Raw genomic sequence first — 26,156 nt, forward strand, 5'->3', positions numbered from 1 at the left:
ATTCATTAAACTCACCCCTCTCCTACTCGGGGTGTTTTGTTCTGATTGTCTTCAACAGAAGCAGGCCAATCAAAATCCATTCTTGTCGCTTACATCGCGAGGGAGGGGACCCACTCACCCCTACCTGTGTGACGTCAACGCATCATTTGATCTATTTATTAAAAACAGATTAAATTTGGCTCCATATTGTTAACATGTTCTGGACTCAAGTGTGCCGTTTTCAAATGGAAATTTCACCATTTTGAAGCGGCAAATCGAAAGAATAACTTCTAAGAAGCACCCAACATTTAAAACGGTGGAAATTGGTAAATTCCTGGCGAAGGAATCGTGCTTTGTTTGACAGTCTTAGACCACGACGCGAGACTGAAAAGAGGTCATTGAGAAGCTTACGTTATCGCAATGGAATTCCCGCAATTTCCCTTGAAATCCTGAGTAGCGTAACACAAGGGAAACAACGTAACGCGATCGTCGTGACTCAAACTATTCCATTAGCAAGGATAGTTTTATCAATCGGCGACGCATACAGTTGGAATAAATGAATCAGCCCCAGCATCACGCGTAATGCCAGTATAGCAGGCATCTTGTTAGCCATGGAAACCACATACACGATTGTGGATCAGCCTGGGAAAAGCAGCAAAAGAGGCGGTGTGTTCTTGAAGTACAAAATCATCGCTTTAGTTGCTGTAATTGTGTTGGTCGTCGTCGTTTCCCTTGTGTTGTTAGCAGCGTTCCTTGGTCCGGGTCGATTCAAGCGTTCCTGTTCAGACGAATGCAGTGATGGGAAGGCAGAAACTTCATCAAAGGAAGGTAAGACATGCAATATAATTCACAAAGGTCAACGTTTGTTCGACCGTGCTATGTCGTTCTTTGAGTAGCCAAGAGAGGCTCTTCCAGGGTACGTTTGTACAAGATCTCTTCTAAGTTACATATTCTACTCAACCAAAGACTTTAATTCTTTACTTTTTCAATTTACGACTTCAGTCCAGTTCCCCCTTAGGCCTCTGTATTTGTTTACATCGTGCTGGTTCAAAATCGCATGTCGATACTGTTTCACAGTTTCCCGACATAACAGTGTTTACGTACAGATTCAAAACCTTGAAATGCAGTATGCATGACTAGTTGTGACAAAGATAATGATACACCAAGGGCAACAAACGAGGACATTTAACCAAAATACTCCAAATATTGTGTCCTGTATTCCCAGATCGTTTTATGGCCTTTTTCAAAAGGCCAACACAGTTTGATGTGTTTGGATTCTGTAGTTGGGACGTTTCTAAATCGCTGAGAAAATTTTAGGGAACGTAATCTATTATTGAGAATGATTATCATTCGGTAAGTGACACAGGCATATTCGCAATGGATTAAAAGCTATTTTTCCTGCTGCCAACAATTTGTACAATTTAATGAAGCTTGTTCCACTACGCAAACTATCAAGAGCGGAGTTCCTCAAGGTTCTATTTTAGGTCCTTTATTTTTCATACTATACATCAACTATCTTCTCGATGCCGCTAAGTTAACACAGCTCTTGCTTTTTGCTGATGACACCAATATCGTCTACTCTCATCTAGACCCAAACAAGTTACATTCCATACTAAATGACGAGCTGCGCAATTTTGATGTTTGGTTGCCATGTAATAAGCTCTCGGTCAATCTACAAAAAAGCAATAACATTATCTTGAAATCTAGACAGAAGAAACTTAATTACAATTTTACCCTTTTCTTTAGAAATCCAGTATCTGAACCAAGCTAATCTGATCAAAAGCTGGTCAGTAGATCATCGAAGAAAAGCTGTCAAGTCGATCCTATGCCGACCTAATTAGTAGTCGGCATGTCCGATACGCTTCTCCCTATCATCACTAATGTCGTGAATTCTTCTCTCTTCTTGGGACACTTTCCATCTGATTGGAAAACGGCCCTCGTGGATCCAAGACTGAAGAATACCAAGAAAGGGACTTCCTTATCCAATTTAAGACCTGTGAGTAATCTACAATACCTCTCTAAACTGGTTGAAAGGGCAGTTTATGATCAGACAACCGATCACGTTACTCAGTCGGGCTTGTATCCCACCCTCCAGTCAGCCTATCGGCTGGGTCACAGCACAGAGACTGCCCTACTGAAGATACAGAACGACATACTAACTGCAATGGACAATCAACGAGTTACTCTCTTGGTATTGTTAGATCTGAGTGCAGCATTCGACACGATTGACCACCAAGTGTTGCTGCATCGCCTGTACGTGACGTATGGAATTACAGGTACCGCTCTCAAATGGTTTCACTCGTATTTATCAGACAGAAAACAGCGGATCCTGATTAACGGGAGCTATTCGACTGACTTTGATCTGCCACAAGGGGTACCTCAAGGTTCATGTCTAGGTCCCTTACTTTTCATGCTGTATGCAAGTAAGCTCTTCGATGTTGTTGAACCCCATCTCCCTAACGTTCACGCATATGCTGACGATACGCAGCTCTACATCTCATTTAAGCCAGATGGTTCTGCTACTGAGACGGATGCTGTTGACGCTTTACAAGCTTGCATCAGGGACATAAGAACTTGGATGGTCCAGGACAAACTTCAGCTGAACGATGCTAAGACCGCGTTTCTTATTATAGGTACACGTACACAGTTAAACAAGGTTACGATAAATGACTTGCAAGTAGGTGAGGTAAAGGTTTCTGCTGTCCACTCTGTTAGAAATCTTGGTGCTTGGTTTGATGCAAACATGAATATGACCACACATATTAACAGCATATGTCAGTCTATTTATTACCATCTACACAACATCCGGCGCATTAGAAAGTACTTATCATATGACAATAGGAAGTCCATTGTACAGGCTATTATATTGTCACGAATAGACTATTGTAACGGTCTATTATATGGTACGCCCGCTGTTCATCTTGGTAAGCTGCAACGCCTACAGAACGCGGCAGCTCGGCTGGTATGTACTGTATCCAGGTATGATCATATCACACCATCATTGATCAACCTGCACTGGCTTCCGGTTACCCACAGAATAGAATTCAAGATAGCAATGTTAGTTCACAAATGTATCTATGGCGTCGCACCACAGTATCTTTTAGACTTGATAAAAATCAATGACAGCTCGCGGTACCAGTTGAGATCACACCGGGGCATACTTCTAATGGATAATACCTATAGAACAAAAAAGACACTAGGGGATAGGGCGTTTGAAAATGTCGCGCCCAAAGTATGGAACCGACTCCCTTTGGAAATCAGACAATGCCAATCATTGAATACTTTTAAAGTTTTACTAAAGACGCATCTTTTAAATTAGCTTTTTATTAGTTCTCTTATTAACTCATATTTTAATTTTATTGTTTTTTCCGGAGATTGTAAATTATTATTGTTGTTATTATTTAGATTAGCCATTCATTACTTTATATTAAGATTTTGTAATGCGCATTCGATCATATCTCTATAGCATGTTAGACTGCGCAATATAAGAAATAAACATTATTATTATTATTATCAAAATTCTTAGGTGTCTATGATGATAAACATCTGACCTAGAGGCATCACATCACTTTTATATGTAAACAAGATGCCTATACTGGGATTAACGCGTGATGCTGTAGCTGATTCATTTATTACAACTGTATGCTTCGCAGATTTATAAAACTATCCTTGCTAATGGAAAAGTTTGGGTCACGAAGATCGTGTTACGTTGTTTCCCTTGTGTTACGTTACATAGGGTTTCACCGGAAATTTCGGAAATTCCATTAAGATAACGTAAGACCCCTTTTCATTCTCCCATCGTGGTCTAAGACTGTCAAACAAAGCACGATTCCTCCGCCAGGAACTCTCCAATTTCCACCGTTTTAAATGTCGAGTGCTTCTTAAAGGTTATTCTTTCGATTTACCGTTTTAAAATGGTGCAATTTCCTTTTGAAAACGGTACACCTGAGTCCACAACATGTTAACAATAGAGTGTGTGCACGACGGCCATGTTGGAGGACCAAAACAATACAATGATTTTCCTTTGGGAAATATATTCTATTTTTATGCAAATATCCTCTATTGTTTTAGTCCTCCAACATGGCCGCCGTGCAGAGACTCTATATGGTGCCACAAATTTAATCCGTTTTAATGAATAAATCAAATGATGCGTTAACGTCACACAGGTAGGGGTGAGTGGATCCCCTCCCTCGCGATATAAGCGACAAGAATGGATTTTGATTGGCCTGCTTCTGTTGAAGACAATCAGAACAATACATCCCGAGTAGGAGAGGGGAGAGTTAAATGAATAAATTAATGTGCAGATTTGTGGCTACCATGAAAAAAAAAAGATACGGAGCCCCTTTTAAGACACGGTATGCCCCTCATGGCATCCCGTGTAACAAATTTCCAAGTCAGTGGTTATCATATTCAGGTCTCGATTTTACGTATCTTCAAAAACAAAACTAGCTTTGTACTACGCGCTAATTTACCCTTACATCGCTTACTGTAACTCCAGCTGGTCGTCCACATTTGTGTCTAACCTAAATAGAATATTTTACTTGCCAAAGCGCGTTGTGCGAGCCATAGCCAATTACACACTCTGCTATCTTATTTGCTAAATTGGGTATCTTAGACATTATACAAGTTAATTCATTTCAAATAGCCAATTTTATGTTTTATTATCAAAATCAATTATTATCTTCATGTGCATAATTATGGCACCAGAACAGCCAACCGCTATCGATCTTATTCTTGTCGCACAAATCTTAAGCAATTTACAATCCTTTACCAAGGTCCCAAAATCTGAAACTCTCTCCCAATATCAATTACTTCTTCATCTAGTTTTTTCACTGTTATGGAAAAACTGTTGGAGTTTTTATTTTTATTTGATGATGATGATGATGATGATGAATAAATGTGATGGTATATGTCTAGCTGGATTTTAAACAACATACCTGCACTTAAACCTAAACAGTGAGGAAACATTCTGCCTGACTTAGGCTGCTAACAATGCCCTCCCCACCCCTCTGCTTTTCACACAAACTTGCAAGTCACTCACCTGCCTTTAGGCCACACTCCAGGCTTGGTGTCAGATTGATGCAATTGATTGTCAACAGCATTTGGCTCTATGGGGGAGGTCACAGGGCAAGAAGTAACTCTGGTCTAGGAAATTAACAGCAAATTGGGCTAAGTTGATTAGGCTACAAAAACCCTCCCCTCTCCACCCCGGAGCTTTTGACACACAACCAAGAGCTACCCCCCAGCAGGTAGCCCTTACCCTGGGCTAGCTCACAGACTGCTCTCTCCTCCGCAGAGGTTCGATGGGGCGTTATTTGTATCCGCTGAACGAAGTGAGTGCAGGCGCAAAAGCTGATAGGGTTGACTTGGCGGCGAACCTCTGCCAGAAGCATGTCATTTTCTTGTACATCCTTGTCGTTTTCTTGTACATTGATAGATTTCTCGGTCATCTCTAAATTTGACAGTTTCATTCTTGGCGGAAGTCAGCATTTACTTTGTCTCTACAGTTTGCGGTCGTTAATTTTAAGGTGAGATTTCACAATTTCTAGAAAAAAGCAAAATCGTTTGTATTCGAAGCCCCCCTTGAAACCCGTGGAGAGTGGACTTAGTACATTTCGCTTCGTGAAAGTCAACAATAGTCACGAACAAATAATTGCTTTTTCTGGGCTCGAAAGGCCTTTTGGCCTTTTATAACCTTATTTTAAAGACAGTTGTTTCATCACAGTACATAACAAGCTTCCCGTGAGAACTAAATGCTAATTAAATCACCGAAAGATTATTATAACTTCTTCTGATTAAACTTGTTTACAAGATAAAAATATCAAGTTTGGTCGTTTCGGAGTATAGAAAAAAAATAGGCTTTAATTAAAACATTAAGCTTACTTGCTCTAGTCTCTTTTAAGACCGAATCGACAGTTTTTGTTTGGTATCAGCTGGCAGACGTTTCCTCAATAAATCATTTCTTTGCATGCACTCTTTTATCTCCACACGATCGCCACTCGTGTAACTTGAATTTCATTCTTGTAGTGATGATTCAAGGTATCACAGCAAAATAAAAGCGTTTTCTAAACAGTCATCATGAGATAAACAAACTTTCCCCGATTTCTAAGCATGTAGGTAAGTTTTCGTGAGTATATCTCCCACATCGCGCAACATGACAATTTCACAAACACCCGCCATTTTCATGACATAAGTACGCACACCACCCTAGTTACAAAATGACTCCCCCGGATCGCAGCCATATTGGGCGTGGTTTCTGGCAGAGGCTCCCACCGTCGCCTTCCACGGAATTTTACGCCTGCACTCCCTTTTCTCAGCGGAGCCTCTGCGGAGGAGAGAGCACAGACTGATCCTTGACGGCAAGCCCCCTCAATTTTAGAGAACCACGGAAGCGTGGAGCTGGGCGTTGCCCAGCTTCACGCCCGGTTCTAGTGAGAACGTTCTTACAAATTCGCACAGATGTTAAAACTGGTGAATAAATGAGAATGATTTATTATTCAGTTAGTGACACAGGCATACTCGGAAAAAAATTCGAGTGCTCCTATCAGGAGTCGAACCTAAGACCTTCCGATTACTAGTTCGGATGCTCTACCAGTGAGCTACAGGAGACTAGTGGGAACTAAGGCCATTAAACAAGGTTCATGGGACAAACATCCAGTATACTGCTAGGATTGGATTGTCATGTGTGGCATATGCGCAATGGAATAATATAATAAAAAGGGCCTTCCCAGACTCCTTTGCAGCTAAAAAATTCACAAATGCCAAATAACGTTGTCAATTTGAAGCCAAGGAGGATGCCACACAACATGAGAATAATAATTCATCCGATCGAATTCCGCTGTATCTACATGTCAGTTGTTTCCCATACCATATCGTTCACCCATTCAAAGGCTTCGTGTTCGCGATCAATCATATCAAGAACTCGTGAATGTCATAATCAGTCAGCTGACCAATGGTCATTTCTTTGTTAACGCAATTCCTTTATGTGTTTATAGATGAGCAGATCAGTCAGTTGGCATGTGATGTGGCAATTGTTGGTGGAGGCATTTCCGGTCTGTATGTAGCGGAAATTCTCCTCAGGCTCCAAAAAGAGACAAACGTTTGCTTGTTTGAAAGAGACGATAGGTTCGGTGGACGAATACGGGATCACACTTTTCAGCGGATGCCTGGTGTCCCAGTTAGTAAGTATTAACATTTCAATTTAGTTTAGTTTAGTTTAGTTTAGTTTAGTTTAGTTTAGTTTAGTTTAGCCTAGTCTAGTTTAGTTTAGTTTAGTTTAGTTTAGTTTAGTTTAGTTTAGCTTAGTTTAGTTTAGTTTAGCTTAGTTTAGTTTAGTTTAGCTTAGTCTAGTCTAGTTTAGTTGAGTCTAGTTTAGTTTAATTTAGTTTAGTTTATTTAAGTTTAGTTTAGTTTAGTTTAGTTTAGATTAGATTAGTTTAGATAAACTTAGATTAGATTAGTCAAGTCTAGTCTAGTCAAGTCTATTCTAGTCTAGTTTAGTCTAGTCTAGTCTAGTCTAGTCTAGTCAAGTCTATTCTAGTCTAGTTTAGTCTATTCTAGTCTAGTTTAGTCTAGGCTAGTCTAGTTTAGTTCAGCATAGATTATCTTAATTTAGTTTTCTGATTTAGTTTGATCTTAGCTTAGATTAGTTTAGTTTATAGTCTCATCTAAACATTAAAAAAAATAATATTTTGAAAGGTGTTTGTCATCGTGGTTTAAAATGATAAATGAGTTAATCGTTTGTCTCACGATTGAGTCACAAAGATGTGGATCGCGACGTTTCGACCGCTATACTGCTGGTCTTCAGGCGATGGTGTCGACTGATTGCGTGACAGTATAAGTAGCACCAATCAACACAATCGCGACACCATCGCCTGATGAAGACCAGCAGTATAGCGGTCGAGACGTCGCGATCCACATCTTTGTGACTCAATCGTGAGACAAACGATTAACTCATCTATCATTAAAAAAATTGTTTGGCTTTAACCGATTTTAACCTCAGAAAATTCCGTTTAAAGCCAAATAATTTATAAATCAAGCTATGTTTGTGGTATTTTTATGTTTTTTTTTTTTTTGCGCACGCTTGTAGTGTAGCAGTTCAATACGAAAAAATCGTTTTAAGGAGGGCGACGTGGCCGAATGGTCAGAGGAATTTTGTTTTGCGATTTTTCAGTGCGGATACAATGAAACCTGATACGTTACTGAGTACACTTTTGTAATCAGACAACAGCTCCATAAAGTATTCCTTTAACCTCGTCTGCCGATTTTTTAAATGTTTTCTAGGCTTAGGTGCGTGGCGCGTGGATGAAAGTCATTCGACAGTTTGGTAAGTGACAGCTTACACCAAATTCAGCAATGTTTTTCAAGTGGTCGACGTTTCATTCGATAAAAACAAGGTAAAATTATTACATTCGGGGTAGTACTCCGCCGCTAATGATCCCGGAACCGCAATCGATCTCAGGAAGGAAATGGTCCCAAATTTAACTGGAAGAGATTCCGTGAACAATTAAGACTGAGGAATTTCACGGATAGTGAAATGTCTTGGCTAGAGTAAGAGGATGTGACCCACATAGCAAATGAGGCTTTCTTAACAAAACAAGACGCTTTTCAGAGCGTTTACGTGGGATGCGTTGACTATGTTTAGCATTAGTGGCCTCATTTATTGTACGCCTCACCGATTATTTAACCTTCCCTCCCTTCGCGATTGAACTAACTGAACAGTTTTAGTCAGAAAGATTGCGTGATATTGAGTTGCGCTACTTGAAATTTTGCCGCCTAAAAATAGTTCCCGCCAGAAAATGTCTTCAGCTGAAAGGAGCACTCTTTTTATCTGAAAAGTTCACTGCTAATCATAACTTTTTGCATACATGAAAACTTGACAACTTTCATCATGTTTTTGCTTCTCATACAAAAGTCTTTCGTTGTACCGGAGATTCTATTGCAATAACGTGGCGTAACTCACGTTTTCTACTCTGGTTATGTAAATAAAAGTGTAAGATTACAATGTAAGATTACAAATTGTTTTCGTTTCATCAAAAAAAACAGAAAGAAAACAGGCAAAAAGCTTTCCTAAATGAAAACTTTTAGTAAAAATTGACAATCAAACCTTTAATCTTTTTGTGAAGTGGATTTCCAGTTGCGTTTAAGCATCAAATCGACAAAGTCATGCGATGTGTGTTTTAGCTTATCAATGATCATTCTCGATGGTTCTACAACTGTCAAACAGAAGCATGATTCCTTCGCTTTGAACTCTCCAATTTCCACCGTTTTCACTGTCGAGTGCTTCTTAGAAGTTATTCTTTCGATTTACTGCTTCAAAAGGGTTAGTTTTCTTTTTGAAAACGGCACATTGGAATCTAAAACATTAAAACAATATGGCCACGCCACTAAAGTCAAGCCTTTTCAGTTCCACCGAGAGACCACTAGGACCTGAATAATCACAATAGTAATTAACTCCCGTCCGACCCCTTCTGACATACACTAAAATATTGCATTCTGATTGGACCGTTTTTGTTAAAGACAATAAGGACAATACGAGACAAAAAGATCCCCCTCTGGGAGAAAACTGAATTTGATACATCTAAAACGAGTTAATAATTGAAAGATGCGCATTTGTGGATACAAACGGCCCCCATTTTATAACGTGGGCTGCACAGGCATCCCACGTAACTATTACGCGGGATGCCCGGAAGGGGCATACCGTGTCTAAAAACGGGTCGATTTCTTTTTTACGCGGGATGCCCTGAGGGGGCATACCGTGTCTTAAAACGGGTCGATTTCTTTTTTTTTACGCGGGATGCCCTGAGGGGGCATACCGTGTCTAAAAACGGGTCGATTTCTTTTTTTTTTTTTCCTCGTAGCTACAAATCGGTACATTAATTTATTCATTAAACTCACCCCTCTCCTACTCGGGGTGTTTTGTTCTGATTGTCTTCAACAGAAGCAGGCCAATCAAAATCCATTCTTGTCGCTTACATCGCGAGGGAGGGGACCCACTAACCCCTACCTGTGTGACGTCAACGCATCATTTGTTCTATTTATTAAAAACAGATTAAATTTGGCGCCATATTGTTAACATGTTCTGGACTCAAGTGTGCCGTTTTCAAAGGGAAATTTCACCATTTTGAAGCGGCAAATCGAAAGAATAACTTCTAAGAAGCACCCGACATTTAAAACGGTGGAAATTGGTAAATTCCTGGCGAAGGAATCGTGCTTTGTTTGACAGTCTTAGACCACGACGCGAGACTGAAAAGAGGTCATTGAGAAGCTTACGTTATCGCAATGGAATTCCCGCAATTTCCCTTGAAACCCTGAGTAGCGTAACACAAGGGAAACAACGTAACGCGATCGTCGTGACTCAAACTATTCCATTAGCAAGGATAGTTTTATCAATCGGCGAAGCATACAGTTGGAATAAATGAATCAGCCCCAGCATCACGCGTAGTGCCAGTATAGCAGGCATCTTGTTTTTTTCTTCGTTGTAGCTACAAATCGGTACATTAATTTATTCATTAAACTCTCCCCTCTCCTACTCGGGATGTATTGTTCTGATTGTCTTCAACAAAGGCCGGCCAATCAAAATCCATTCTTGTCGCTTATATCGCGAGGGAAGGGACCCACTCACCCCTACCTGTGTGACGTCAATGCATCATTTGATATATTTATTAATGACGGATTAAATAGTCGCGCCATATTGTTTTAACATGTTCTGGACTCAAGTGTGCCGTTTTCAAAGGGAAATTTCACCATTTTGAAGCGGTAAATCGAAAGAATAACTTCTAAGAAGCACCCGACACGTAAGACGGTGGAAATTGGTGAGTTCCTGGCGAAGGAATCGTGCTTTGTTTGACAGTCTTAGACCACGACGCGAGACTGAAAAGAGGTCATTGAGAAGCTTACGTTATCGTAATGGAATTTCACAAATTTTCCGTAGCCTCCCACGCAGACGTTCTTGGGGGTTCGTCACGCGTTCCTGCCCTAAGAACGTCTGCGTGGAAGGCTAAAATTTCCGGTGATAGTCTGAGTCGCGTAACGCAAGGGAAACAACGTAACGCGATCGTCGTGACTTAAACTATTCCATTAGCAAGGATAGTCTTATCAATCAGCAAAGCATACAGTTGGAATAAATGAATCAGCCCCAGCATCACGCGTAATGCCAGTGTAGCAGGCATCTTGTTTTTACGCGGGATGCCCTGAGGGGGCATACCGTGTCTAAAAACGGGACGATTTCTTTTTACGCGGGATGCCCTTAGGGGGCATACCGTGTCTAAAAACGGGTCGATTTCTTTTTTTTCTTTTTTTTTTTTTCTTCCTCGTAGCTACAAATCGGTACATTAATTTATTCATTAAACTCTCCCCTCTCCTACTCGGGATGTATTGTTCTGATTGTCTTCAACAACAGCAGGCCAATCAAAATCCATTCTTGTCGCTTATATCGCGAGGGAGGGGACCCACTCACCCTTACCTGTGTGACGTCAATGCATCATTTGATATATTTATTAAAGACGGATTAAGTCGCGCCATATTGTTTTAGCATGTTCTGGACTCAAGTGTGCCGTTTTCAAAGGGAATTTTCACCATTTTGAAGCGGTAAATCGAAAGAATAACTTCTAAGAAGCACCCGACACGTAAAACGGTGGAAATTGGTGAGTTCTTAGTGAAGGAATCGTGCTTTGTTTGACAGTCTTAGGCCACGACGCGAGACAGAAAAGAGGTCATTGAGAACCTTACGTTATCGTAATGGAATTTGACAAATTTCCGCTGATAGTCTGAGTCGCGTAACACACGGAAAACAACGTAACGCGATCGTCGTGACTCAAACTATTCCATTAGCAAGGATAGTTTTATCAATCGGCGAAGCATACAGTTGGAATAAATGAATCAGCCCCAGCATCACGCGTAATGCCAGTATAGCAGGCATCTTGTTCCTCGTAGCCACAAATCTGTATATTAATTTATTCATTAAACTCTCCCCTCTCCTACTCGGGATGTATTGTTCTGATTGTCTTCAACAAAAGCAGGCCAATCAAAATCCATTCTTGTCGCTTATATTGCGAGGGAGGGGACCCACTCAGCCCTACCTGTGTGACGTCAACGCATCATTTGATATATTTATCAAAAACGGATTAAATTTGTGGCGCGATATTGTTAACATGTTGTGGACTCAAGTGTGCCCTTTTCAAACGGAAATTTCACCATTTTGAAGCGGTGAATCGAAAGAATAACTTCTAAGAAGCACTCGATATCTAAAACGGTGGAAATTGGAGGGTTCCTGGCGAAGGAATCGTGCTTTCTTTGACAGTCTTAGACGACGATTGCAGACAGAAAAGAGGTCATTGAGAAGCTTACGTTATCGCAATGGAATTCCCGCAATTTCCCTTGAAACCTTGAGCACAAGGGAAACAACGTAACGCGATCGTCGTGACTCAAACTATGCCATTAGCAAGGATTGTCTTATAAATCTGCGAAACATACAGTTGGAATAAATGAATCAGCCGCAGCATCACGCGTAATGCCACTCACCCCTACCTGTGTGACGTCAACGCATCATTTGATCTATTTATTAAAAACAGATTAAATTTGGCGCCATGTTTTGGACTCAAGTGTGCCGTTTCCAAACGGAAATTTCACCATTTTGAAGCGGCAAATCGAAAGAATAACTTCTAAGAAGCACCCGACACTTAAAACGGTGGAAATTGGTAAATTCCTGGCGAAGAAATTGTTCTTTGTTTGACAGTCTTAGACCACGACGCGAGACTGAAAAGAGGTCATTGAGAAGCTTACGTTATCGCAATGGAATTCCCGCAATTTCCCTTGAAACCCTGAGTAGCGTAACACAAGGGAAACAACGTAACGCGATCGTCGTGACTCAAACTATTCCATTAGCAAGGATAGTTTTATCAATCGGCGAAGCATACAGTTGGAATAAATGAATCAGCCCCAGCATCTCGCGTAATGCCAGTATAGCAGGCATCTTGTTTTTTTCTTCGTCGTATGCACAAATCGGTACATTAATTTATTCATTAAACTCTCCCCTCTCCTACTCGGGATGTATTGTCCTGATTGCTTTCAACAAAAGCAAGCCAATCAAAATCCATTCTTGTCGCTTATATTGGGAGGGAGGGGACCCACTCGCCCCTACCTGTGTGACGTCAAAGCATCATTTAATTAACACTGGATTAAACTTGTGTCGCCATATTGTTAACATGTTCTGGACTCAAGTGTGCCGTTTTGAAACGGAAATTTCACCATTTTGAAGCGGTAAATCGAAAGAATAACTTCTAAGAAGCACTCGACATCTAAAACGGTGGAAAATTGGTGAGTTCCTGGCGAAGGAATCGTGCTTTGCTTGACAGTCTTAGACCACGATTGCCGACAGAAAAAGGTCATTGAGAAGCTTACGTTATCGCAATGGAATTCCCGCAATTTCCCTTGAAACCCTGAGTAGCGTAACACAACTTGGGAAACAACGTAACGCGATCGTCGTGACTCAAACTATTCCATTAGCAAGGATAGTTTTATCAATCGGCAAAGCATACAGTTGGAATAAATGAATCAGCCCCAGCATCACGCGTAATGCCAGTGTAGCAGGCATCTTGTTTAACTAATAAACAATTATAATTTTAGCATGGTGATAATTACGCGGGATGCCCTGAGGGGGCATACCGTGTCTAAAAACGGGTCGATTTCTTTTTACGCGGGATGCCCTGAAGGGGCATACCGTGTCTAAAAACGGGTCGATTTCTTTTTTTTTTTTTTTTTCTTTTTTACGCGGGATGCCCTGAAGGGGCATACCGTGTCTAAAAACGGGTCGATTTCTTTTTTTTTTTTTTTTACGCGGGATGCCCTGAGGGGGCATACCGTGTCTAAAAACGGGTCGATTTCTTTTTCCTCGTAGCTACAAATCTGCACATTAATTTATTCATTAAACTCACCCCTCTCCTAGTCGGAATGTATTGTTTTGATTGTCTTCAACAAAAGCAGGCCAATCAAAATCCATTCTTGTCGCGTATATCGCGAGGGAGGGGACCCACTCACCCCTACTAGTGTGACGTCAAAGCATCATTCAGTTATCTCGGATTAAATTTGGCGCCATATTGTTAACATGTTGTGGACTCAAGTGTGCCGTTTTCAAACGGAAATTTATCATTTTGAAACGGTAAATCAAAAGAATAACCTCTAAGAAACACTCGACACTTAAAACGGTGGTTTTTGGAGAGTTCCTGGCGAAGGAATCGTGCTTTGTTTGACAGCCCCGAACCACGATAGGAGACAGAAAAGAGGTCATCGAGAAGCTTACGTTATCGTAACGGAATTCCCGAAATTTCCAGTGAGATCCTCAGTAGCGTAACACAAGGGAGACAACATAACGCGATCTTCGTGACTCAAAATATTCCATTAGCAATGATAGTTTTATCAATCGGCGAGGCAAACAGTTGGAATAAATGAATCAGCCCCAGCATCTTCGAGAGTTCCTGGCGAAGGAATCGTGCTTTGTTTGACAGTCTTAGACAACGATGGCAGACTGAAAAGAGGTCACTTACATTATCGTAATGGAATTTGCGCAATTTCCCTTGAAACCCCGAGTAGCGTAACACAAGGGAAACAACGTAACGCGATCTTCGTGACTCAAACTATTTCATTAGGAAGGATAGTTTTATAAATCTGCGAAGCATACACTTGGAATAAATGAATCAGCCACAGCATCACGCGTAATGCCAGTATAGCAGGCATCTTGTCTTTTTTTTTTCTTCCTCGTAGCTACAAATCGGTACATTAATTTATTCATTAAACTCACCCCTCTCCTACTCGGGGTGTATTGTTTTGATTGTCTTCAACAGAAGCAGCCCAATCAAAATCCATTCTTGTCGCTTACATCGCGAGGGAGGGGACCCGCTCACCCCTACCTGTGTGACGTCAACGCATCATTTGATCTATTTATAAAAAACAGATTAAATTTGACGCCATATTGTTAACATGTTCTGGACTCAAGTGTGCCGTTTTCAACGGAAATTTCACCATTTTGAAGCGGTGAATCGAAAGAATAACTTCTAAGAAGCACCCGACATTTAAAACGGTGGAAATTGGTGAGTTCCTGGCGAAGGAATCGTGCTTTGTTTGATAGTCTTAGACCACGACGCAAGACTGAAAAGAGGTCATTGAGAAGCTTATGTTATCGTAATGGAATTTCAAAAATTTCCAGTGAAAGTCTGGGTCGCGTTATACAAGGGAAACAAAGTAACGCGATCGTCGTGACTCAAACTATTCCATTAGCAAGGATAGATTTATCAATCGGCGAAGCATACAGTTGAAATAAATGAATCAGCCCCAGCATCACGCGTAATGCCAGTGTAGCAGGCATCTTGTTTTATTCACATCTTTCTTCACATATGTTCTTATATTCAATAACCCATGTCCTTCTTCCTTTTTGTCACTATGATCATTTGCGTCCGCTCTAGCTTCGGGATTATTTGCTGATCGACACAAAAGCCGGATCGCCTTACTTGAATCAATTAAGGATCAGTCGTTTTGCAATACCTCATGTTTTTTTCATCGTCTTTTTAAATAAACATTATCTTGATGTAAATGACGTCGCTTTAATTTTAAAATCTCAGCAACTAGCACAAGAATTTAAGACAATTGTGCTCATCCTCTAAACAGCTTTAAGCCGAAAAACAGATCATTGATTGATTGATTGATTGATTGATTGATTGATTGATTGATTGATTGATTGATTGATTGATTGATTGATTGATTGATTGATTGATTGATTGATTGATTGATTGATTGATTGATTGATTGATTGATTGATTGATTGATTGATTGATTGATTAATGATTCGAGTCATCAATTGATGGATGGATTGATCGATTGACTCACTGGTTTACCGATTGATTGATTGATTGATTGATTGCTTGCTTGCTTGCTTGCTTGCTTGCTTGCTTGCTTGCTTGCTTGCTTGATTGATTGATTGATTGATTGATTGATTGATTGATTGATTTCAATTAACTCTCTGACTAACAGGCTGACTGGTTGACTGGCTAGCTGGCTAGTTGGTTTAACGTCTTAAGGACGGTGCCTACTATTGTTACTGCGCATACGTTCTGCGCATAGTGAGATACTCGGGTTTCCTATGGGTGGTGCCTACTAATACAGGAATATTTTTGCGCGGTTTAAAACTATACGGATAAAGCAGAACTTACCAAATGCTTTTGGTATCTGAAAAGAAAATTGGGGGTAACCATGCATTTTTCAGAGATAATTAAGCTTCAATTTAGGAAAAAATCCCATATATTGCTTTATATTTTGGCGTTTTTTAGAGATATTATTGCTTAATTATCTCTGAAAAATGCGTGGTTACCCCCAATTTTCTTTTTGGATTCCAAAAGGCCTTGCTAAGATCTGCTTTTTTCGCATAGTCATAAACCGCACAAAAATACTTCGGTATTAGTAGGCACCGTCCTTAATTTCTTCCAGAGCATTGCATTGTCTCTTTAATTTGTTTTTATTCAGGGAGCTACTCAAACGCTTCAACATATCAGTCAGTTATCTCGCTAAACGCAATTACGACAGGTTGGAAGCGAGAGGTAATTTTGCCACCGACAGGCTAACGCTGAAAAAGAAATCGTTCCCTTCGCTCAACTATGGAAGATTTCAAAATTCTACATATGAAGAGATGATGGGATACCTCTTTAGTCAGAGTAAGGAAGAAACTAAGTTTCCAAGTTTATCCACCTTCATGTCGGAATATCTCACACCAGAAGGGCAACAATTATTCTTTCATTTGAATGGTCTTATACCAAATTTTGCCCAACAATTCGACGCAGGAATGCTCGCTGATAATGCTAAGGCAACGGCTCATTTCAAGCATAACTACTCCCGACCAGATAACGGGTTGTCTTCGATTACACAAGAATTAAAATTCTCTGTCACAAAACTTGGAGCCAGACTCTATCAGAATGAAGAAATCAAGGTCATGGAAGAGACTCTGGACAGCAGGTTCAAGCTGAAAACAAAAAATTATATAGTAACAGCTAATAAACTAATCGTCGCGGTCCCTCCAGTGCCACTGAAGAGAATCAAAGGTTCTGTCGCTGAAAAGATTCAGAACGACTCGATCTTCAAGACAATCGAATATGCGGTGGCTTTTAAGGGCTTTGCTGTGTTTGAAAATGCCTGGTGGCAACTCAACTCTACCGGAAGTCGTTATCTGGCGGACGAGCAGGAAATGTTGTCTACTAGTGATTGCTTGGGACGCACATTCCCATACAAGTAAGTACTCTTAGTATTATTGTAACAAAGTTTATAATGTAAACCAAGTAACATTTACAGGTGTAAAACCATGTGCAAAGAAGATTGACTCTGCAGGAGAATTAGGGGACGAACGTCTGCTAGAGGGTCTCATCGGGTGATTGCCAAGCTTGACGGTCCTAAGGGGGTTATGAGGAATCTACGCTTTCACTTTTTCACTAGGAAAATGAGATTATACACTCTGGTCATCGGAATGGTATTTGGTCACTGGTTCTGGGAAAAATCCCCCCTCCTTTGAGAACACTATTAAAGGGAGGAATCTCTAGAGGTCCAAGTCAGGGCCGTAGAGGAGGGTCAACCATTGACAACCCTCTTATTCGAATAAGTCACCCACAATAAATTGTCTTGACAATCTTAATCCGCTGCCGTGTAAGCATGTACATGGGTTTACGTTTTTGTTTTGTCGGCAACTTGGGTCGCTTTCAAACCAGACTTACCCTGAAATCCTTGAAAATCCCAACTGGCCAGGCTTCCAGGTCATGATTGTTTGGAGCCACATTTCCCCTTCCGCATTATTCTGAAGCTCCTGCCTTTTTTAACAAATTTGTTTGTGTACCAGGCTGAACTAGCCCTTTCCAGGCTCTTTTGGTAAACTTGACTAATTAGATTTACCAGGAAAATATGGTAAGACCAAGCTTACTAGAATTGTTTTCTCTCCCAAAGTCAGATGTCAGATGAGTCAGATAAGTCAGATGATTGTGAGACTTGACCTGGCGGGTACTAGACTCATTTTCATCTGACTTTTTTGTTCAAAGGGTCAGCCCATGCAAAACGTTCCAACACTGTTGTGACATTTGATGGCCCTACAATGTCTTTGACTTAAGACCAACGTTTTATTGTTGATGAAAGTTTCCTTGTCGATCAAACATTCTTTATAACTTTTAATAATACGTCCAACTTTGCTCTCTAACAATCATCAGTTCTAAACCAATATTCAAACGTTCAACCCCGGATTTGCAGCGTGAGTAGCATAACTTTAGACAATAAATCAAACGTGGTCCCGATGTTGCCTGTTAAAATCATAAATTAAGCACCTCCTCCTCCAATGAGACTCCCCTTTTTTTCTAAAGGAAGAAAGTTGTTAAGCACCCTCTCTTTTAAGAATCCTCCCCTTTTTTCTTCAGAATGAAGTTTATAAGCGACAAATAGCATTACGATAATTACTTTAAATACGAATGTAATACTTTATGTCAGTACACTTATCAAAGTAAATTTGAAAGAAACGTGACTTGGGGCGTAGCTCAAAACGTTAGACATGTCATTCCACACTACTTTTATTTAACCTTAACTCTAGGCTGTGTCCTTCTTTTTTTCTCTAGCTGCGTACCAAATCAAATAAGCGCCCCCCCCCCCCCCCTCCCCCAGGGCGTAATAGAAGATTTACCGTATTTCAATAATACAATTGTATCATTTCATTGTATTATTTTAGTTACGCATTTCTGCTTAAGAGACAAGATCATAATGTTCCCTTAGGCCTCGTGGTCCCAGAGGTGAGGCCATACTGCAAATGTCCTATGCTGGTATGAGCTGTGCTATTAAATGGGGTGAGTTACTCAAGATTTCCAAGGAGACTGTTGATCGCGAGATGCACAGAGCGCTGTCAAGATTGTTCCCAGGAGTAGATGTTCCGAAGCCACTAGAGTCAAAGTACATTTATTGGAAGGAAGGATACTCGTAAGTGCTTAAATAATCTGCAATTCACAATACACTGTAACAAATACAATTTACAACGCCTGCACCATGTTCAAAAGGTCGCAATTTACCTATTTAGCAAAGTCTATTAGAGATGGTTAGTGTAGGATGGTTAGTGTTGGTGGCGTTAGTGATTAAAAAATGACACAACTCAAATAGGCCATTTTACAGTTGACGATGAGAAGTCGAAAGACTACTGCAAAGCTGACACAACGTAATATATTTTAAAACAATATTTCGGCTGGCCAAACCAGCCTTCTTCAGGTTTAGATGTTACTAAATTATATAAATGAAATTACAATATTATATTATGGAGGATGTTGCAATACATAGGAGCGGCGGAAATGGCGTTTACAAGGCGGTACCAAAAGATAAGGAAATAAGTAAAAAAAATTACAATTCATCACGTCTATTCAAACCGTGGGGTTCCAAGGTCCCCGCTAAATCTATAAGAAAAGACTCTCTGGCTTTTCTGATTGAATCACGCGAAGAGTGGATAACTTCAAGTGGTATTAGTTGCATGTCAGTGTGGCAGTGGTTAGGTTGAGAAAGAAAATGTCCAGAAACAGTAGCTGGTTTGGATGTGATGTTAGTTTTGTCAACTGGGCGTCTATGTTCGTTGAGTCTGTCTTTGAGACGTCGCTTAGTTTCACCTATGTATTGTAAATGGCAGCGGTTACATTGTACCATGTAGATTAAATTTTTGGTGTTACAGGTTATATGTGAAGTGATGTTACGGGTTTGGCCTGTGGAAGAAAATGTATAATGTTTAAGACCGTTAGTAATGTAAGGACAAGTGGCGCAATTTTGTCCACAGCGGAAAGATCCTGGTGGTGAATTAGTGCTGTTTGGAGCGGTGACAGTCGGTAGCTGTGCTTTAACTAAAATGTCGCGAAGGCTGGAAGTGCGTCTGTAAGCGACGATAGGTGGGTGTTTAAAAACGTCCCTGCAACGGTCGGAGGAAGGTAATATGTTAAAATGTTTGCGTAATATATTAGAGAGGTGAGGAAGTGCTGGGTTATATGTAACGACAAAAGGTATGCGGTTAATAGGGTCTTTACGGTTAGTTTGCAGAGCGTCAGTGCGAGAAATATTAGCAGCTCGTAGGAATTGTGAGTCAAGGAAGGTGTTATGATATCCTCGTGCGAGGAGATAAGCTTTTAATTCATTAATGCGGAGTTGAAATGTAGCGTTAGTAGAACAGCGCTCTAACAGTGTTCTAAATGGAATAGATGTTTTAGTATGTTGAGGATGGCATGATGAACTAAGAAGATGTTGGTGTTTATCTGTAGGTTTAGTGTATAGGTCAGTTTGTATAGTGCCGTTATGTAGAGATACCATTACGTCGAGAAAAGGAACGTTAGTTAATGAGTGACTGCTAGTGAATTTAATAGTGGGATGAATATTATTGAGGTAATCGATGAAAATTTTAAGATGATCTAGACCTTCAGTCCAAATCATAAAAACATCATCAAAGAACCTCCACCAGGTATGGACATGGAAAGGAGCATTAGAGAGAGCGTTAATTTCGAAAATGCCGAGAAAAAGGTTAGCAAATGAAGGAGCCATCTTAGTACCCATGGCAGTACCATGGACCTGAAGATAGTGCTGCTGATTAAATGTGAAATTATTCATGGTCAGTATTATGCGTAAAAGGTCACAAAGTGTCTCAGTAGGAATGTGTTTGTCCGTACGAGTTTCAAGGAAATGACGGCAAGCATCAATTCCTTCGTTGTGTGGGATGTTGGTGTACAATGACGAAACGTCGAGAGTGAAAAGGATGGCGTTACTAGGTAGAGTCCCAAGGTTAGAGAGTTTGTTAAGAAAGTCAGTAGTGTCTTTAATGTGCGAATCCAAGGAAGAGACGAGAGGGTTAATGTGGTAGTCAACGAATTGTGAGATGCGTTCTGTAGGGTGGCTGTTAGATGAAACTATGGGGCGTCCTGGGTTTCCAGTTTTGTGAATTTTAGGTAAAATGTAAAAGCGTCCAGGTTTAACGTCAGTTTGTATAAGGTATTGTTTCGTCTTTTCGTCAATGTAGCCGTCTTTGAGCATGCGTTGAACGTAAATAGTAAGTTGTTGTTGAATTTGGTTAGTTATGTCTCCGTCTTGTTTTCTGTAGAATTTAACGTCGTTAAGCTGTCGATTACATTCGTCTATGTACCAGGTTTTGTCCATCACTACCGTCCCAGAGCCTTTGTCGGCCGGTTTGATAACGATGTCTTGTCGTTTCTTAAGATTCCGTAATGATTGTCATTCGTGTGAGGTTAAGTTGAGGGTCCCCAATAGGCTTCCTCAATCCCGCCATCCCGGAAAAAATTTTCCCTCAATCCCGTAATCCCGACCGCTGTTTTAGCCCATTCCCGATCCCGGTCGGGTCATAATTTTTTTCAAGCTCCTTACCTCGACGAAAAAAGGCATTTTTAGTTGGATGCCTGGTTGGATGTAATTTCAACTGCAAATCTGAGCACTGGTCTTTGGTCACCGAGAAATTAGCAATAAGATTATTTCTTCTATTTCTTTCCACCATAACGATGACATCGTTGATTAAAGACGTTTTCAAAGTTTTCCACGAATCACGCCAGTCAACTATAAGTCGGTTAGCAATTCCTTTTTAGCGCTTGTTCTTTTTCCTTTTTTTTTTTTCTTTTTTTTTTCTCTCAATTGAATGGTGAGGGCTTCCTTTCTTATCACGTTGATCCTTGGAAAACTTTTCAGTCAGGGATAATGGCCATCAAAGTCTGAAGAGCATTGCTACTCACGTACCGCAACGTGTACCCTGCGAGCAGAGGCCCTTCGATCTTCCTAGAAAAGTCTAGGAAGATCGAAGGGCCTCTGCTCGCAGGGCACACAACGTGGGACTGCAACAGATATTTAAAAAGGTGGCAGGCTAAACACGACTCCCGCTGGTTGCTTAATGTACCTTAGACTTCTGGATTAAGTGCCGTGGCTTTCCAGAGTACGTTTCTGAGAGAAATTCCATTGCCATCAAAATGGGGTGAGAAGTCTCTGCCAGTGACCTTTTGATTTTGATCATGAAAGAAACTACTCAAATTTACCGAATGGAGGTTTTCTTATCATTCGGAGCCGTCTGAATTAGTTCCTTTATGCCGTTGTGTACGCAAGCTCTGTGGCATTTGTCACTGATTTGTTCAGTAGGCTTATCGGCTCAAGTTAACTGCAAGGTCTCAAGGAGCAGTGAAGAAATTTCATCTGTAAAGATATAGGACCCTTATATTTCTTTTCTCGTCCAGGACGATGACAACTTGATTTTCATTGTACATTTTGGACACCTGACTTCCCTGATCTCGTTTCTTTAGAGTAACATTTCCCGCGTCCCGCTTCGTAAAATCGTCAAATACCGCATCCCGTCCCTAATTCTAATCCCGAGTATCGTCGCTCTTTTCCGCTAAAATCCTGAATCCCGACCTTTAAAAAAGCCAAATCCCGGATCCCGAAAAACCTATCGGGGACCCTCCTAGTTGTCGGTTATATGATTGAGATTAGAGGTGGAGATGTCATGTTTAATAGCTATGTATGCGTTTAATGCTGAATCTCTGTTAGTGGGAGGTGTCCATGAGCTTTTGTTGCGGAATGGGTTAGTTGGGTTAGGATTAGAGGCATTGTTATAATCGTGAAAGTATTCCGTAAGTCGCTTGCGTCGTGTGAAGTCATTAATGTCAGCTGACACTTCTGACCAGTTAGTACGTCTGGGTGTAGGGCAAAAGGTTAAACCGCGAGCAAAAACTGATGATTCGTCGTTAGGAAGTGGAGTTTGGGACAGAGGTTGTGTCAAGTCTGACGGTTGTGCGAGTGTTATGTGGTTTGCGTTTACGGCGATTGCGTGTACGTGTGGAGGCTTGTGTATTATTGTTAAGAGAGGTGTTAAGGTTATCGCTTACGGTGACGTTAGAATTAGTGGCGTGTGAAATATTAGTCTACGAGCGAGTAGTGATTCAATAGATAAAGCCATGGAATTAATTCTACCAATATAAAAAGAAAATGTTTCTGGTGTACAGCGTTCTTCTAAAAGCCAGAGAGTCTTTTCTTATAGATTTAGCGGGGACCTTGGAACCCCACGGTTTGAATAGACGTGATGAATTGTAATTTTTTTTATTTTATTTTACTTATTTCCTTATCTTTTGGTACCGCCTTGTAAACGCCATTTCCGCCGCTCCTATGTATTGCAACATCCTCCATAATATAATATTGTAATTTCATTTATATAATTTAGTAACATCTAAACCTGAAGAAGGCTGGTTTGGCCAGCCGAAATATTGTTTTAAAATATATTACGTTGTGTCAGCTTTGCAGTAGTCTTTGGACTTCTCATCGTCTATTTTTCAAGTTTGGCTGATTAGATCTCCTGTGAAATCCAACGTACAAGCAAGCAGAATCTTCGTTCACGGCTTTTGCAGTTTTTAAAGTTTTCATTTTACAGTTGTGTGCTTAGTGACTTGGCCTTGGATTGGAAGCGAGGCTGGGGGTGACCTTGTTTTGGTACAAACCTCACTGCTTTTCATATTTAGATCATACTGTTCTTATGCTAACTAGTTTGCATTTACATATGAAAAGCAGTGAGGTTTGTATCAAAACAAGGTCACCCCCAGCCTCGCTTCCAATCCAAGGCCAGGTCACTAAACACACAACTGTAAAATGGCCTATGGAATAAGTAAGAAAACGAGAAAAGCTAACAAAAGGAATATATTTTAAAAGATAGAAATTCTGTACTCAGAGCGCAATTAAAACTTAAAAAGTTTGATATTTCGTTCGGATCCACTGAACTTCGCCAGCCACAAGCAGCTTGTGGCTGACGAAGTTCGGTGGATCCGAACAAAATATCCCACTTTTAAGTTTAAATTGCGCTCTGAGTACAGAATTTCTATATTTTAAAATCATGATTCCAGAGCAGGAAAACAATATTTTTGATTCTTAAAGGAATGTAGATTATGTAGCATCTTGGTCATCTCCTATTCCGATTATTTGAATCTGACCACTTCAAGAGAAGGGAAAGGAAAGTTTCAGCTTGTTTTGTTGTCGTTGTTGTTGTTTTTACCTATCAAAATTGCTTTAAGTGGAATTAAAAGGCTTTTAGTGTAACTGTTTTGTTTGTTTGTTTTTAGTTTGTTCTGCATCAGTCAATTCCAGCAGTTCCAGAAGTGGGGGAGGGGGGGGGGAAGTGCTCAAAAGCTTCCATTTTTAACACTTTAATTTTTTATCAAACATTTCGTCTTCAGAAACATAGCACTCGTGTGCAGCTTATAAACATTTCAAGTTGTCCTGAGAAGAAAATCACGTATCTATGTACTTGTCCTTTGAAATTGACTGTCCTCAACGCAAATCACCTTCCTACCTTGGCTAATGTCATCGACATTTTTAAGTTTTATTTTAATCCCCTGGGCGGCGTCTTCATATACGACCTCGCATCAGTTTCTTCTTTAGGTTATGCATATACTACGATATCAACATATCAAACCAAAATTTGAAATAGTTGCGACGATAAAATACGTCCTTTTAACTTTTTTTCATGTTTACACTTGTATTTTGTCTGCAAATTCAAAAGCTAGAACCACCTTGAAATGCACAGTAAACGTCACTCCAACAAAGTGCTAACAAGTAGCTTTCAGATACTTCAAGATTTTATTTACTTTTTTTATTTATTTATTTATTTATTTATTTATTTCTATCTTTCTTTCAACTTTTTTTTTGCTATCTTTGTTTATTTTTAAATCTTTAATCTTTAAATAATTTTTCATTCTTAAATGATTTCAAGTAATGTTTTTTTGCAATTTTTTATAGTTAAAGGTTTCTTTCTTTCTTCCTTTGTTTATTTTTTTCTTTTCTTTTCTTTCTTTTTTTTTTTTTTTTTTCTCTTTTTCCTTTCTTTTTTTTCCTATGTTTCTATCCGCTTTAATGTCTTAATATTCTTTCAAGACACTTGCAGGGCGCTGGAACATACCTGCCTCGGATTAAAGTCAGTGACTGGGCCAAGCGTCCCTTCCCAAAACAGGATTTGTTCATCGTTGGTGAGGCTTATAGTTTGATGAGAGGCTGGTGCGAGGGAGCATTACAATCAGCCCAGAATGCATTGCACGAGGGGTGGAATATTGACAACCTGAGGCAGAGAAGAGAGTTGAAACAGGAAAGTCTAATCAACAACAAGATGGATTCGACTCTGTTGTTTCCTTAGAATGGGTTAGGACGATTGTCTTTTTTTTTTTTCATCATTATTTTCTTTAAGGTAGAGAGATCCATAGCACGAAGTTGAGCTATAGGTTTCTTGCAGTAATATTGGTAACTGTTGAGAATTGGGCCTTATCATAAAAGGGAATTTTGCTGCTCTCGGAAGCTTAAAACTGTTAATTTTAACATTCCATGGGGGATGATTATTATCGGAGGAATTTCAACCTCTGAGATTTTTTTGGAAGTTATATTCAGAAATTTACAGTATTGGCAAAGTTTTGACGGCGTAGCGGCGAGGATAAGGGGTGGAGTCGAATTCATTGTCTGTTGTTCAAGTGCTGCCCCAAGTCATGTGAATTCATGACATTATTAAACCCTCACCTTCCTTTGTGAAACGATCCTTTACAAAATTTTCCAAAGTGAAAAGTTGACAATTATTTAATTAGCAATTAATCAATTTTTTATTGTGCACGTGGATATTGCGCATGTTCCATGTTAAACTACTATTAAAAGCGTACAACTATTATAGTGTTCATTTTTTGATATTAGAGTACCACAGGTCACCAAAGGGTATGTTACACAGATTGCTCATGCAAGCGTGATTTAAGAGTTTGTATTGCGTTAAAATTAAATCGAAATTTAGACAACAATATTCCCACAAAACCCACAAAGTCCTAAAAAGCTTACCCGGTGTGTTTTGCTGTGTTTTCAATACTTCTCAGTGCTTCCAAACGCTGTTTTGAGCGGTTTATCTCTCAGCAGCTGGTCCACGTACATCACTGTATTATGTTAATGAAGGTAGGTAGGAAACTAAAAGTCGAATTTCAATCAAATTTGGCCCGTCATTTGAGGAGAGCACTTCGAAAACCTCGCTAAAATTTGCTTGAAACTTAAGCACCCGCTTACCTGCCTCACTATATGTCAAGAAGAATGATGTGCGGTCCTTCCTGAGCAGCTCATTTTTGGAGAAAATCATTTATTGAGACACAGGC

At 40.1% G+C, this 26,156-nt stretch overlaps 2 protein-coding genes across 3 annotated transcripts; one reads left to right on the top strand and one right to left on the bottom strand.

The window, feature by feature from the left end:
* Positions 1-587: 587 nt before the first annotated feature.
* On the top strand, positions 588-25,612 carry LOC146464357 (L-amino-acid oxidase-like). Of its 2 annotated transcripts, XM_085129819.1 has the most exons (6): positions 588-807; positions 6,975-7,160; positions 8,263-8,305; positions 16,492-17,250; positions 18,763-18,963; positions 24,916-25,610. In XM_085129819.1, exons 1-6 carry the CDS (start codon positions 591-593, stop codon positions 25,169-25,171), a joined length of 1,662 nt encoding a protein of 553 aa, XP_084985945.1. In that variant the 5' UTR covers positions 588-590; the 3' UTR covers positions 25,172-25,610. The 2 variants fall into 2 exon arrangements, with proteins under 2 accessions (XP_084985945.1, XP_084985946.1); XM_085129820.1 differs by lacking the exon at positions 6,975-7,160 and having other exon boundaries at positions 24,916-25,612.
* LOC146464358 (uncharacterized) lies at positions 19,863-21,250 on the bottom strand. Its single transcript, XM_085129861.1, has 2 exons — positions 20,043-21,250; positions 19,863-19,927 (listed from the first exon to the last, which is right to left on the bottom strand). The coding sequence occupies exons 1-2, from the start codon at positions 21,157-21,159 to the stop codon at positions 19,863-19,865; spliced, it is 1,182 nt and encodes a 393-aa protein (XP_084985987.1). The 5' UTR covers positions 21,160-21,250.
* Positions 25,613-26,156: the final 544 nt, after the last annotated feature.

Source organism: Pavona decussata, unplaced genomic scaffold (assembly GCF_977016875.1).
Source record: "Pavona decussata unplaced genomic scaffold, jaPavDecu1.1 SCAFFOLD_164, whole genome shotgun sequence".
NCBI classification, from domain to species: domain Eukaryota; kingdom Metazoa; phylum Cnidaria; class Anthozoa; order Scleractinia; family Agariciidae; genus Pavona; species Pavona decussata.